This window comes from Ahaetulla prasina, chromosome 2 (assembly GCF_028640845.1).
Source record: "Ahaetulla prasina isolate Xishuangbanna chromosome 2, ASM2864084v1, whole genome shotgun sequence".
In the NCBI taxonomy this organism is placed as follows: Eukaryota; Metazoa; Chordata; class Lepidosauria; order Squamata; family Colubridae; genus Ahaetulla; species Ahaetulla prasina.
In genome coordinates, this window is record NC_080540.1 from 67,034,660 (window position 1) to 67,049,202 (window position 14,543).

At 49.1% G+C, this 14,543-nt stretch overlaps 1 protein-coding gene across 1 annotated transcript; it reads right to left on the minus strand.

Moving 5' to 3' along the window:
* Nucleotides 1-2,768: 2,768 nt before the first annotated feature.
* Nucleotides 2,769-13,024, minus strand: BARX1 (BARX homeobox 1). The gene is made up of 4 exons (XM_058169254.1): nt 12,462-13,024; nt 6,136-6,424; nt 5,386-5,470; nt 2,769-3,521 (listed from the first exon to the last, which is right to left on the minus strand). The coding sequence occupies exons 1-4, from the start codon at nt 12,670-12,672 to the stop codon at nt 3,357-3,359; spliced, it is 750 nt and encodes a 249-aa protein (XP_058025237.1). The 5' UTR covers nt 12,673-13,024; the 3' UTR covers nt 2,769-3,356.
* Between the last annotated feature and the right edge of the window lie 1,519 nt (nt 13,025-14,543).

Below are 14,543 nucleotides of genomic sequence, written 5' to 3' on the forward strand. Positions count from 1 at the left end.
GGTAGAAACCGGGAGATTCTGGGTTCTAGTCCCTTTTTAGGCATGACAGCAGCCTGAGTGATTCGGGGACACACTCTCACAGCTCAGCCCACCTCATAGAGATGTTGTGGGGAAAATAGGAAGAAGTATTAGGTATGTTTTTTGCCTTGATTTATTTATTGAAAAATATAATAAAGGCGGGATAAAAATAATTAAAATTAAATTCGAGTCGAAATTAGAATGACTAACAACGCACTACATCCTCCGAATATGCTAGATTTCCACTCCCAAAACTCCCAGCTGTCGGTATTGAAGACCAGCACACCAGACTAGAGAAGTCTGGAGTAATGATAGCAAGAATAATACGAGGTGGGCGATAGGGAGGTATTTTGGACGTCTGCAAAAGAGAGGGAGGGAAATCGTGAGATTTTGGTCTCTCTCTGTTGTCCCAGGGTATTGAGCTGGGGAGCTACAGCTGAGAAACATAACCAGGGACGAGCCATGCCTCATTAAGGAAGTTAGAAACAAAATGCAGCCCCTCCGCGAAAGATACTATGGCTGACCTTCTTCCCTTCTAGGCTCAAAGGCAAGAAAAGGTCGACATCTTATTTGGAGTCTCTAGATCTTCGAAGGGGTGCTATTCTCTGATGGGAGCAAATTCTGTTTTCTCGGGGAGGGGGGCTCAGTATCCTAAGTACAACACACTTAGGATACTGAGAATTTTCGCCCATTTTAGCAGAAAATATCTCCGGTTTTATATCGCGATCCGCTTATCTTGGATACTACAAAATAGTTGGAAATAAGGGCCCCCACTTTCTATAGAATGAGAGAATCCTATATTCATGAGAGAAGTAAGGCTGGTTCCACCGCAATTATACTTACTGCAGGAAAATGCAAGGTTTCAGCTTAGCTGCTTTCTTGTTTGTTTTATCGGTTAGGATTGCCTAGTTCCCAAAAGACTATGCCTTTCTCGGTTTTTTTTTAAAGTGGGGGTAGGTTTGTTGGAAGTAAGGCTCAGGGTGATCCTTCCTCTGGGCCCTTTGGGGGTCACAAAAGGATGTGCGGGTTCTAGTCTCTCCCAAAATTTAGCATTAGACCAAACCACAAAGAATCCAAAAGGAGAGGGAATGTTGAAAGCCACCCAGGCTGCCTTAAAATGGGAAATAGGATTCCTGCAGGCTTGAAATTAGGCTCTGCAGGAATAGGTAATAAAATGGCTTGAGGGTAGGAGTGCCTTAACTCTGCTCCTAGGAGCTGAGAAGAAGAAACGGAGACTATCCAAGCCCCACCCATTTGTTAAATAAAAAATACCCAGTTGCTTCCTACTTAGAATCACCCATCTGGATATACAGATATAAAGTCCTAGCGGCCCTGCTAAAGTTTTAGATGGATTACTAGTGAAGGGATTCATACCTTCCGCTACATCATTAGTTAAACCTCTTGTTTAAATTCAGCTAACTTTATCCAATAGTTAAATGGCTTTCCCATCGTCTATGAACTCTGACCCTTGGCCGTGGTGTGCTCTACAGAACTTGATACGAAAGCACGGAGACTGATTTAACCAAGTCTCCTTTTTTTCAATCACTGTAAGTGAAGGTGACCAAAGGAAAGGAAAGAATAAGCCCTCAAATGCTGACATTTACTGCCCTACCCTTCAAATGTGAGGCACCAACTGAAGCAGATTCTGCTTTGTCTTTATGCGGAAGTTTCAAAACGCTCAAAGCAAACCTTTTTCGGAAAACTGATCACGTTTTATTCTCGAGCTGCTTTACCTTACTGATTTCAGTCCGATGGCCTTGGGATTCTTTAGTCGGAAGTCAATCTTTTGTTTCAGAAAAAGAGAGTACTCCTGATGAATATTACCCCAAACACAGTTATTTAAGAACAGGTTCTTGAACTCTTATCAGACTTATTTCTCGGTGAATCCAGAAGCGGTCCCTTCTTAAAACAGTGGACGCTATTAGCTTATACTCCTGTTTTTAGTGGCATTTTGGGGTACTGAGCTTCACGGGGGTTTAGTTGCTTCGCTCAAGAAGCAGAAGGGAAAGATGGGTTCCCAAACCGGTGAGATTTTCAGGGCAGAACTTTAAGGCGGGGAGGGGGGTTGTTTAACCTCGGGTAAAGGCTGCTTGGATCCTGCTGCCTTGTTGTTTCAGTGGTACGTTTTGCTGAATTGCAGCTCCGTGGGTTTTATGAGAACCAAGTCTCCTACAAGTGGAGCGGGCCTCCCTGGTCCTTCTGGGCACCTGCCTGTACTTTTCTTGGCAAGGAGGCAAAAGCACTCTCTCTCTCTCCCTCTCTTTCCTTCTCTCTCTCTCCCTCCTCCTCTCCCCCCGCCTCTCCCTCTCTTTCCTTCTCTCTTTCCCTCCCCCTCTCCCTCCCTCTCTCTCTCTGTTGTTTTCCAGATTTTTGTTTAAACCTCTGGTCCAGCTTAAAGCCCTAGAATTTCCTGAACTGCCTCCCATTCCGAGTCTAACCAGGCCCAGCTCTGAATCAATTCGGAGCAGCGCAAGCAACGTTGATCTCAAGCAGCACCTTTAAGCAGAGAATAAATAAGGACACCGGAACAGATCTTTGGGCGGTGCGTCTTCCTTGAGCCAAATTTCCTTTCGCAACTGCTCGGCATCCCTCTCGATTCTCGTTTTGGGATCGGACTGGTTTCACAACATGAACTTCTTGCAGGCTTACCTCGGAGAAAGCCGCCTTGAAGGCTCTCTTGAGGCCTGCGGAGGAAAGGGCAGCATTTCGATCCCAGAGAACGAAGGCACAAGGCGCCTGAGCCCCATCGTTCATAAAATACTTTATTGAAATAAAAATCAGTATCTTCACGTTAATACAAACAGGTTGCAAAATGAGTTCGCCGACTAAATTCGGAGACGCTTCCCGACCCCTCCCCTCTCTTAAACAGCGCAGGAACGGCCGCAGTCGAATCGCCAAGCCCCTTCAGAGGGAGCGGCTCTTCCTTAAGCGCACGCAGGGAGAGGGTGGAAGGGCTCAGATGCCTAGGAAATCCTACAACGGAATCAACTGGGAATCGGAGTCCACCCTCACCTCCACCCCCGGATCGTCCTTGTCTCCTTCCTCCGCGTGGTAACTTCAGCTGCGGCGAAAGCTGTTGCAAGACTCCCGCCTTTAATCGAGGGCTTTAATGGCCCCCTGCTGTCTAGGCTCAAGGCAGGCGACCCCCCGGGATGGTATTGCAAGCCGGCGAGACCTCGTCGCTCAGTAAGGCACGTGAGACTGAGGTTCAGTCTTGACAGCCGCAGGTCCGAGTCACCCTTCCGCGGCCCAAGCCGGGGGAGGTTCGGCCTCCTGCAGTCCAGCATCCGCAATCCAGGCGCCAGACCTTCAGTCCGCGGGCATGCGGCGCTCTCTTATTACTCCTGGATGACTTGGCAGGGAGAGTCGAGGTTTTCCGCGTGCTGCTTCTCGGCTTCCCGGGCTCGCTCTTGCTCGGTCAGTTGCTCGCTGGTGGGGATGGAGTTTTTTTTCGGGCGACCTTTGGGCTTGGTGGGAGACTCGAGGCCTCCGCCTTGCAAAACCTGTAAAAAAAAAAATACACCCCACACTTGACGATCACAAAGGGTCTGACTTAGGTCAAATCCAAACACAGCAATAGTTAACACTGGGGAGTGATGCTTACTGGCGGGGCGGTGGGGGGCAAACGCAAAGTCATCCTCGCGCCCAATGAAAAGATACTATTGCTGCTTAGCGCTGCGCAGCAGGCAGGTCAGCCTCCGGGCCCCTATTTCTGCCTTTGCGAAGAAGGTTACTAGGTACTGAACGCGAGCTTGCAAGGCAAATCCCCAACTGGCCAACCTTTACTCAGCAATATACCTCGAGGTGGAGAAAAGCCTCTTTTGTTGGACTCCTTCCCCCCGCCCCATCCCTCGCATTTCAGGCGGGTGGAAAATCAAAGGCGCCGTTTCTCGCTGCGGCGCCCCTCAGTCAAATTCCACTTCCACGTGGATGTGATTAGAACCTGGGGTAAATAAGCAATCGTTTCGTCTGTGGCAAATGGGCCACGAGTGATTAATTTTAAACGATGACAGCATAGGTTACGCTGTATTCAAGGTTCAGGACCTGCTGGTTAAGGAAGGTGACAGCCTTTATTGCTTGAAAAATCAGCTTCTGCTCTGTTAATGTTGCGCAGAAGTTTGAGAGAAGCAGGCTACACACACACCCGCAGTACAGACGTTGCCTTTCAAACCAGGGATTCTCCCTGATAGAAGGAACGCAGCCGGGTTAGTTGCAGACCACCTAACTCCTTCTGAAGAAGCTTTTCCCCAACCGCTGCCCTACAACGACGTTGGGCCACAACACTTATTCGCCCTCAACCACAGCAGGTAGAGCTGGGATGAGAGTCGTGGCCTTAATTGTTTGGTCAGGCAATGTTGAATAAATTGCAACTATCTTTGCGCACAATCCTATTATACTTTGGCCTAATCAAAAACCCAACTGAATTCAAACGCGGGTTATTCTGACTTGGAGTCTTCAGCTAGATAGGAGAGATTAAGTTCAGTGGGGTCTTCTTTTTGTCTTCAAGGCGTACGTGACTCCCAGATGGCCCCTCTAGGAATCTCTCCTCTCTAGGATGAAGATTTCAAACCAGAATAACCCGCGTCTCCTAAGTCTCCTCCTGGCCCCATGTGTTGCGAGCTGAGCACGTCTGGCTTGTGCCTTAAAGGGGTGGGTGGGGCCTTGAAGGTATTGTTCATAAAACTAGCTGGCTCCCACTTTATCGAAAAGCTGCTTCTTCTCTATTTTTATGAGGGACTTCAAGCAGGCTTTCCTGTTATATGCGACAGCCCTTGAGATGGGAAAAATGGCCTCTGCCATGCCTGATCAGTTGGCTAAATGCTTATGGAGATTCTCAATCATCCAGGTCTTGGTTGTCCCCCAAAGGTGCTTTTCAAAACGGCAACTGGACTTTCTTTTTACCTTGAAAATGTTTCGCTTCTCATCCAAGGAGCTTCCTCAGTTCTGAACTTTAGCAACCGAACTACAAAACAAAACAAAACCAAGAAAGCCCGTTTGCCTTTTGAAAAGCACCTTTGGGAAGATCGGTGGAGCTACTTATGGACTCCATAGAAATCTAACTGCTGCAGCGGCACAGCTTCAGTAGGCGAAGGCCGTAGGCCTCGGCCCAGCAAGGGGGGAAAAAAACCTGCCTCAGTATTGTATTCCCAGAAGATCTCCTCGTGCAGTCAGCTTGCTTTTCCAGTGTGAAATGTCCATGCTGATTGGGAATGATGGGAGTTCTGTCCCAAAGGGATCCCTGAGGAAGGTTTGAAGCCCTAGGTGTATTCGAGAACATCCCTTTGATTGGAGGATAGGCTTCCCCAGTTTGGCTGTGTAAATAAGGGCTGGGGGGAAAGTTCATAGTCATCAAAACAGCACACTCACTATTTTCTTCCACTTCATTCTTCTATTTTGGTACCAGGTTTTCACCTGCAATTGACTCAGGCCCAAGGATTCCGCCAGATCTATCCTACAGGGAGGAGAAACATGCATTGATCGTTGGTCCGCTCTGCTTGCCTCTTCCACACGGTCCCGTTAAGTTTCTGGCGCACTGAAGGCAGAGCACCGGCCTCTCCTTCCCGCCAAGAGCCCGACAAGAAGCGCCGGGAGCGGAAAGGCACGGACTCAGAACAGTGAACAGGTCGCCGTTTGACAAGCAGCTCCCGGCCACGCTTCCTGTTCTGGGAGTCTGCTCTACCTTAAGATCCACGCGCGCGCGCGCGTGTGTGTGTATGAGAGAGAGAGAGATGGGGGGGGACAGACAGAGCTTTGCTTTTGTTTCACGTTTGAGAAACGTAAAAACTCCTGTCCTCCACCGGTCTCCCACCCCACCCACCTTCATGCGGGAGAAGGCCCTGGTTTCCACTTGGGATTCCCTTGTCGGAAGTGCGGACACACACACACACTTTCCCTTCCATGATAGAGCTACTGGACCACCGGTAGGCAGATAGGTCGCGTCCTCCTCCCCCCCCCCTCCCAGATCCTCCTCTTGCAGATCTGAAAGAAATCTCTCCTCGACGTAACCCTTCTGGTCATCTCTCTCTCTCCTGCGAGCTCGGACCTCATCATAGTAATCCCCCCTCCATATTCCTCTCCCCGCCCCCCGCGGGACTCTGACCTCCGGGGGATGCCCACCTGTCGGGCGTGGAGAGATACTTCTGCTTTTCGAAGCGCTTCTCCAGACCCATTAGCTGCAGTTCGGTGAAAACAGTGCGGCTCCGACGGCCTTTCTTGGCTTTACCGACCCCCTCGGGGGCTCCCGGTTCCAGCTTCCCGCGGAGGTGCAGCTCCAGCGGCAGGTGCGGGGACCCGGAACCGCCTTGGAGACTGGAGCCGGCCGCCAGTAACGCCGAACTCAGACCGGAGCAGCCCAGCGGCGCCAGCGGGAACTTGAAGACTGCCGCCTGCTCCGCCTTCAGCACCGCTGGGGAAAGAGAAAAGCAGAGAGACAGAGGGGGTGACACACCGGACAGACGCTGAGTAAAAAGTGAGAAATCCTCACCTCACCCCCATCCCCACAGCGGGGGGGATGTGAATGTGGAGAGCAAATAAAACTTGTGAGGAGCTGGGAGGAAATGTAGCCTCTGCCCTGCTTCACTTCGGGAGCGGCTGACTAATCTCAACCACAAGATAGCTACGATCCTGACGCTGCCTTTACCCGCCTCCAGTTACTCGATGGGCCAAGGCCGCCTGTGTTCTCTGGGACAGACCCCCATTCTCAGTCCTCTGCATTCACCCGGGGGGGGGCGGAGGTCTGGCGGCACCTTAGAAACAAGCTGAAGTGGGGGGCGGGACGGCCACAGCCTGCCTTCTGCAGGACGACATCATCTGGACAAGATGAACTATGGCAGCAGCCCAATACATCTGGAGGGCGCCGGTTGGGGCAGAGATGGATTTTTTTTCCAGTTAAGCTTGGTTTGGGGTTTGACTGACTACAATAATGGTAACCTCTAGCCGGGTAAAAAGGGCTCCTATCCGATTTCAGCAGGTGGCTAGCTTTCTCTTTGACCCCACAAGCATCTGATTGGTCCAAAAAGATTGGTCCAGGAGTTTAAGGACAGGCATTTCACACCCGGTCGCACGCACGCACATTCTTTTTTCTGTTTTCTTTTTTTTCAGGGTTAAGGGCCACCCTGTAGGAAAGAAGCTCAGGAGCATCCAACCCTGCGGTGCCTTTCTTGGCGCAATCCGTTTTATGCCCGGGGTGTCTTTTCCCGTTACCTCAATCTCAGGGTGCTGGTATATTTAATCCTTCCTACTGAGGAAGGCTGATATCAGGTGGGGGGGGGGGGGCTTGTTCCAAAACTTCCAAAGCGCCACCTTCTAAAAAGGACTCGGCTCTATTGATTGAGAACAGGGTTTCTTTCTGAGGAACCCTGGTTGATTGCAAAAACGTGTTCATGGCAATCAAAATCCTTGCGCCTGTTCTGTCGGTAATCAAAGTCGCAGGTACCCAGAGTTGCTGGCAAAGCAGCGCTGTTGAGGTTTGGGGGTTATACCGAAGGGCTCCGGGTCGAAGGCGAACGGAGCCCCCTTGCGAGCTGTTCGGGGATCGGAAGCGCTTTTTCTAGAACAGGGGTGGTAAGGACACGCAACCCTACGGATGCTGCTTGACCGCAAATTTCGAAGGTCTAAAGCTGCGATCCAGGCCTCTTAGATGGAAGCCTTTCCAAGGGAATCAGCAGCCGGTTACTTCAAGGGATCCCTTCCACCGTAAATCAATACAGTGAATTTTCCATTGATTATGGGAATTAATGGTACCCTTCCAGGGTTGTAAATAAGCCCCTGTGACGTCAGGAGAGCCTACTTATTTCCAGTATGGAATTTATTCTGTTTTTGTTGAGGTTTTAGGGTTTTGAAGTGCGTCTGCGAGGCATTAAGAACAGCGGTCAATATTGGCTTCTTTAAAGATATTATTTTATTAAGCTGCTCCCATAAATCATGGAATTCTTTTCTTCATCTTCCTTTTGGTCCTAGAAGCAACAGATTAGTCTTTTGGAAAGCAAGCAAGCAAGCACTGCTGCTAAAAAGCGGGGGGGGGGGGACACCAAAATAATTTTCAAAAAATGCAACTAATGCACTTTTTAAAATTAGATAAAATTAAATTACCGGTAGGTTTTACCTAGTTTGATAATGAAATGTCTGCAAGAAAACAACCAAGCTCAGGGAGCACAAAAGGCCCCACAACGTTAAATTTATATTTATCAGAATTTACTTTTTCATAATGCTATGTGGAAATGGATAGTCACATACTTTCTTTTACACCTATATAGGCAACATATAAGCCTTATCTTTTAAACTGAAGCATAAACCCTTCTACTGTAAAACAAACACATACAAACGAACATATTTCATAAATATATGACAATTATATATAGTTCCAGTTTTGATATTTTTCATCTGTTGTTAAGGATAGCTTTCAATTCAATTATATAAGCAAATTTAGAAATAATCAGAGCTGTACTGTGATCTTTAGGTAAAATGAGAAATAAATTGGTTTTGGGTGTAGTAGGATATAAAAAGTAAATTTGTAAGAACCTGCAATTGTATACTTTTTCATTCAGTTGAGGTACAACTGAAAATATACAGATTTACTTCTCATTATTTCTCAATACTGCACGCTAAAGGGGCTCAAATCTATATTATTGCATTAAACCATGTTTCCTAATTTTGCGCCAACCACTACTATAAAATAAGAATATTCCAAATCCTTGGGAAAGAATTGATAAATGGATAAAAATGCCAAATCTAGTCTAAACATCTGGCTGAGTAAGCAACTGACCATATTGGTACACTGGGAGCCATACCAAAAAAAATCTTGGCCAACACTTAGAAAATCTGCACACTGACAGCATTTCCATCAGTCAATTCAATTTATTGCGGTTGTAGACCAGTGCATCCATCAGTCCATTGCAAAAGGCTTGGATATACACATATACTAGCCGATACATAATGACATCCTAGGTTCTTGGGAAGGACTTGATGCATATGAAGGCCAACACTAGCTAAATATTTGGCAACTGTGACTTCACATTGTTGTGAACGCATAAAAGCAATAATGATAATGATGATAATACAGGGTGTATTCAAGTTCTCTGGTTCGGTTCAGTTTTGTGTGCTTTTAAAACATACCTATTAAGATCCTTGGAACACAATCAGACTGAACTCTTTTGTGCTATTACTTGGTGCCGAATCTTCTCGGGCAAGTTTATGCAGAAGCAAACACTACAGAACTGAACAAAATTTGAGGAATCCGCCCCCCCCCCGACTTCATAGAAGGAAGAAGCCACCTTAGCTTTGGTATCTTGCAGAGCTATCAGTAACAAAAAGCAAGGCCACGATAACTCAGCATCTTTTACAGCTTTCGGAAGTCTGGAGGATAAGAGATAGGTCATGAAACGTCCAATAAATGTCTATTTTCTTTCTGGTTTTTTTTAAAGGCAAACTCTGAAGTGCTTGTTTCAAGGTCTGTTTGAAGGTCAAGAAGCCTCAAGGAGGTTTTTCCATTTTAGAAACATTAATTCCTGAATCCTAGTTCCAAAAGTTATCCCCTTCTTTATCCGGGCGAATTCCAATCCTAACCTCAGCCATTTTAGCGACACATCTTAAAAGAACAGGCATAGCTGTTCGTGGAAATGCGTCCATTTTACTTTCTCTGAAGGCTTCTGAACTACTCAAGTTGACAACGGCAAATTATGTAAAACGTAGCGGAGAGCCCGCCGGATTTGTTCCAGTAGCAAAATCTGCTAATGTCTGGAATTTCCGCTCTGGATTCTCACCACTGATTAATTGATAGAGAGCTGGAGAATCTCCCCCGTAGACCCAGAATCTTTCTACCTTCATCGCTGAAATCAGTTTACAGCAATTCTTCCTTCCAGGATCTCATTCCTTGCCCTTCCTTGGCTATCAATCCAATCTCTTCTTAGCAGCGAACCTGAGGCGGGGGGGGGGGGCTTAAGCAGAGCTGCTCTGCAAGCCAAGGGGCCTGTCCTTAATATCCAGTGCCGTTTGCTCTGACATAAAGACAGGATGGAGAATGGTCGCAAAGATTTTAGGCTATGGAATAACAACAGAAAAGAGGTCCTGCGTAAAAGCATATTCCGAAGCGGGACTGCAGAGGCCTTCCAGAAATGCTCTCAGAGAAAGAAGGTTTATCTAAAGCACCTCCATCCATCCGCATCTTATTAGGCCCGTGTATTTCAGGGAGGTGATATTTTCAAAATGAAAAAGTAAGGGAGAAGAATAGAACAACGTCATTCTCTACAGTGACTAGTCACTTTCACGTTTGGGGTTGTAGAAATAATGTCACTGGGCCACCCTTTTGGCGACCTGGCACTGTCCTCATTACTGATATAACAACAACACTAATACTACACGCATTAGTAGTGAAGAAACGGCCTTTTATCTGAAGAGGCGTCGAGGTCTTCGTTGGTTTTATAAAATGATTCTCGATCTCCGAAAATGCGGAGAAATCTCTTCCATTGCTCTCTCTTCCCTCTTCCCCCATCAACCTAAAATGGTCTCTTGTTGAGCAGCCCCCTCGAGAGAGAGAGAAGGGGCGGAGGGCCGATTCGTGACTGCTTCGGAGGTCATTCTCCAATTAGAACAAACCAAAACCAGGGAAGAAGCGACTCCCCAGAACTGAGCCTCCGACGTCGACTGGATTGGATTTCGCTTTTAAAACACTGTGAAATTGGTTCCAACCAAAAGGCTGGTCGATTTCAAGGCGCCTCTGGAGCGGCCCTTCTCTCTGGCTTTGTGGTTGGCTTTGCCCCGGGGAGATTTAAGTGTGCAGGTTCCCGATTTAGAGAGAACCCATTGAAATCAACCCTAGCCGCGGTTCTCGCAACTGAACAGAGGGTGGGAAAGAAGACGATGATTAATGATACATCTTAGGCCCACCTCAGACAAAGGCAACTACCCGTCCAAAGGATCGGCCTCCTTGTGCTTTCCGGCTTCTCTCTGCGGTACAATTCACGGTTCGGGCACCGGGGAGATCCACCTGACAAGGAGTTGACAGCCAAGAAGACCCAGCTGAGACCCCAAGCCGTGGCACCTTAGTTTTTCCAAGGCACCAAGGGAAATCCGAGGTACTGGAGGGAGTGCAACATCCAAAAAGCACCCCTGCTTGCTCTCTCTTTCTCCTCCCCCCCCCCCTTCTCTTTCCTCCAACCCTCGACCGGTCCCACCGATCTCTCTTGAGGAAATTGCCCAGTTTGGCCTAAAGTCTTCCGAGGACTCCTTCAGTTCTCGGTAGGCCTCTGGGGCCTTCTTCTGCAGCAGTCTGGGGAGACCCGGAGCAGAGAGGTGGCCAAAGAGGTGTTCCCTGAAAAAAAACCGGTCCAGGAGCTCACAGGACGTTCAAAAGGTGGAAATGCGATTAGTTACTCGCCTGCCCAAGCCCTCCCTATCCCAGCCGCTGCTCCAAAAATGCACTGGGGGCAGGAACCCTCTTCCCTCTGCTGGTCCAGATCAATCCTTCAAGTTGCACCTGAAGAAAGTCTGGCGCAGCTTGGCTCAGTCTGGCTGCTTTCCACTCCCCAGTTGGAGTCCTTGGACTTCTAGAAGCTTTCACTATTTCTTTAACCTTTTCCCTGCAAGCTTGGGCCAAGCTGTCAGCTTGGTACCCGTCACTCTACTCCGAAAGTTTCTAGACAGGGGCTAGAATGATTTTATGCAGAACCATCGATGCTGCCTTATTCCAAACAGGACTAGCCCGAAGCCTAATTTTTAAGGCGGTGAGGGAGAGGCCGGGAAAGAGTTGAGATTTTCCATGGGCTTGGAATCAATGGGAAGGAAAATATTACTCTCCGTGGAAAAGAGAATGCTCTGAGGAAATGAGGCTGTCCTCGTTTAAACCCACTAAATGTATTTGTCGCTGGTTTTTAGAAAGAATTACTCTGTGCTTGTTGTCTGCTCCAGGGCAGCAGGCAATCGAAACGGAAAAGTCGCACCGGGTGTTACCGGGTCCTCCGTTCCAGCTGGGCACTAAAGACCCCTCCCTTGTTTCCCCAAGCCCCAACTCGCAGGTGATGGCAGGATCGCAGCTGCAGCCAGCCCTCCTAGTTGAGTTGGAGGGCTCCTGAAAAGAGGGCAGCTTCCGTCTTCAGCTGCAGAGAGGTAAGCTCGGGGCGACACCCCAAAGGCAGGCTACATGTGGGAAAGGGAGGGAGAAGGGTTTCCTCTCCAGATCAATGGGAGCCAAATCACAGCTTTCAGGGCAGGCTGGGAGAAGGAACGACTGGGGAGGTGGCCGTGGGGAGTGGGCGAATATTCTTTCCCTCAGGTCCTGTGAGCAGCCACATCGTCGACTATGGATAGATTTCCGCTTTAGCCCCTCCCTCCAAGACCTGGTCTTTGCCCCGTCCATGGACACACACACACACACAGGCGCGCGCGCGCACACACACACACACGGGTCCACCAAGTGAGAGACCTCGTACAAGCGAAGAAAGACCTACCTAAGGGGTTGTGGTAGGGTCGGGTCGACAGCAGAGCCTTCACGCCAAATTTGAGCAGCTCCCCGGCTGGCGCCGCGCTCTTGGCATCCGGGTGATCAGTCAGGATCTCCTCGATCATAAAGCTCCGGTAGCGATGCGACCGGTGATCAACGAAAGGATCTGCGGGGAAATAGTGGGCGGCGGCAGCGCCCAGATCCAAGGGGTGCTGCATTGCTCCTGTTGGGAGACTTCCCTTCCTTCTGCCAACTCGGCTCCGCCACTCACTCCAAACTCAGAGCAGCCTCTCATCTGGCGCTTCGGCCGGGACCCTCGGAGGCCTCGGGCAGGCCGGGGCCATCCTGGCTGCTTGGAGGGTGTTGATGCTTCGGCGAATGCTCCGGGGATCTCCACCGACCCGCCTTCCCAACAGCTGGATTCTGCCGCTGCTATTGCCCTCGCCGCCGCTCTTCCACTCGTCGCAAGGCCAAGCAAGGAGCCCGCTGCCTCGGCTTGCTCGAAGGCGCGGCCTCGGAGGAGCAGCTGCTTTCTCCACCCCAGCGCCACTCCGGACAACAGCCTATTATAAGAGTGACGCTGCTGGGAGCGCAGGGGGCTTGGGATGTCGACGCGGGGGGGGGGCGTGCGGCGAGGGGCGGGGAGTACCTGGCAAAGCGCTCTTGATCCGGCGCGAAACCAAGCGGATTGGTGGCTGGGCTGGCCGGCTGAAGGGCGCCCGCCCCCTTTCGCAACTCCATCTACGGAGGAAGTCCCGGGTCTGCCCTGCCTGCGGGCCACAATCTCGGGGAAGGGAAGGGAGAGGCAGGAGAGATACAGCGGCGGATCCCGAGGAGCTGAAAGAGGGGGGTGGCCAAGTCCTCACTGCCAAGGCCAGAGATGAAAGGGAACGATCCTGCCTTTCTCTCTCTCCCCCCCCCTCCCAAGGCGTCTGCTGCCTGCTTAGTTTAGTCATTTTACAGGCTGCCTCTCAGGTTCCCAAAGTCCCAGGTGCTAAAACCAACCCCGGCGCTTTGAACGGGTAGACGAATTTACAGGGGCGTTTTACTCGGGTGCCCCTGACCTGAAATAAGGAGGATGCGCTGCAAATTTATCTGGACTTGGGTTTAGATTAGAAAGAACGCTTTAAAACAAAACTTATCTTTATAGTCCACAACTCTTTCACCCTGATGAAGTTAGTCCTTTCTAATCCTTTCCTACCTTTACTGGCCATCAAGGGAAGCTTAGTTTGTGAGTCCTGAGATTTAAGAATATGAGGATTTTATTTTATTTTTATTTCTATCCCACCTTTACTGCTTTTAATACTGTAACTAACTGAACATATCCAAAACATCTTCCCCCTATTTTTCCCCACAACTCTGTAAGGTGGGTTGAGCCGAGAGAGAGCGCGACTTTTTCAAAGTCACCCAACTGGCTTCCCTGGTTTAAGGCAGGACTAGAACTCACATTCTACCCGTTCCTAGCCTGCATGCCTGGACTTAACTGAGGATAATGAGAATGTTTCTGAACGCGGGGTGCTCCTTTGACAGTAAAAAGATCGGCCCCATGAATAATCCCCCGCTGGATTTTGGGCCACCCATCCCCACTCGGGTTGAAATAGGATTCCAGAGTCAGAAGATGCGACTTTGGAAGACCAATCATCCCTAATTAGCCTTGGGCAGCAGAAACCACCTCGATTACAGTACAACTGTTGTAGACCTCATTGTATCTTGTAGGTTATCTGAGAATCATTACCTAATAAAGTGTTCAGGATGGTCAACACTATTATGTAAGATCACTTGAATGTTTTGTAATGTTCAAGATGTTACAAGGCAGCAACCTAATACTCATCTGGGAATTAGTGCCATTCAACTAATTGGAGCTGAGTAAACTTGCACTGTCCATCTTACTCAAAACAAAATGAGTGCCCCAACAAAATTAGACACTTCTATGCCTGTTTAACCAGAAGCATCTCCCGCTGGGTTGAAAGTATACAAAAGATTGAAAGCATTGAAGCAATTATGCTAAAAACCTCTCCAGATACAACTGGGGGGAAAAAGATTGCATTCCTCTCCTTCTTAGGAGTAGGTCGTTCTTTCAGCAGGAGTT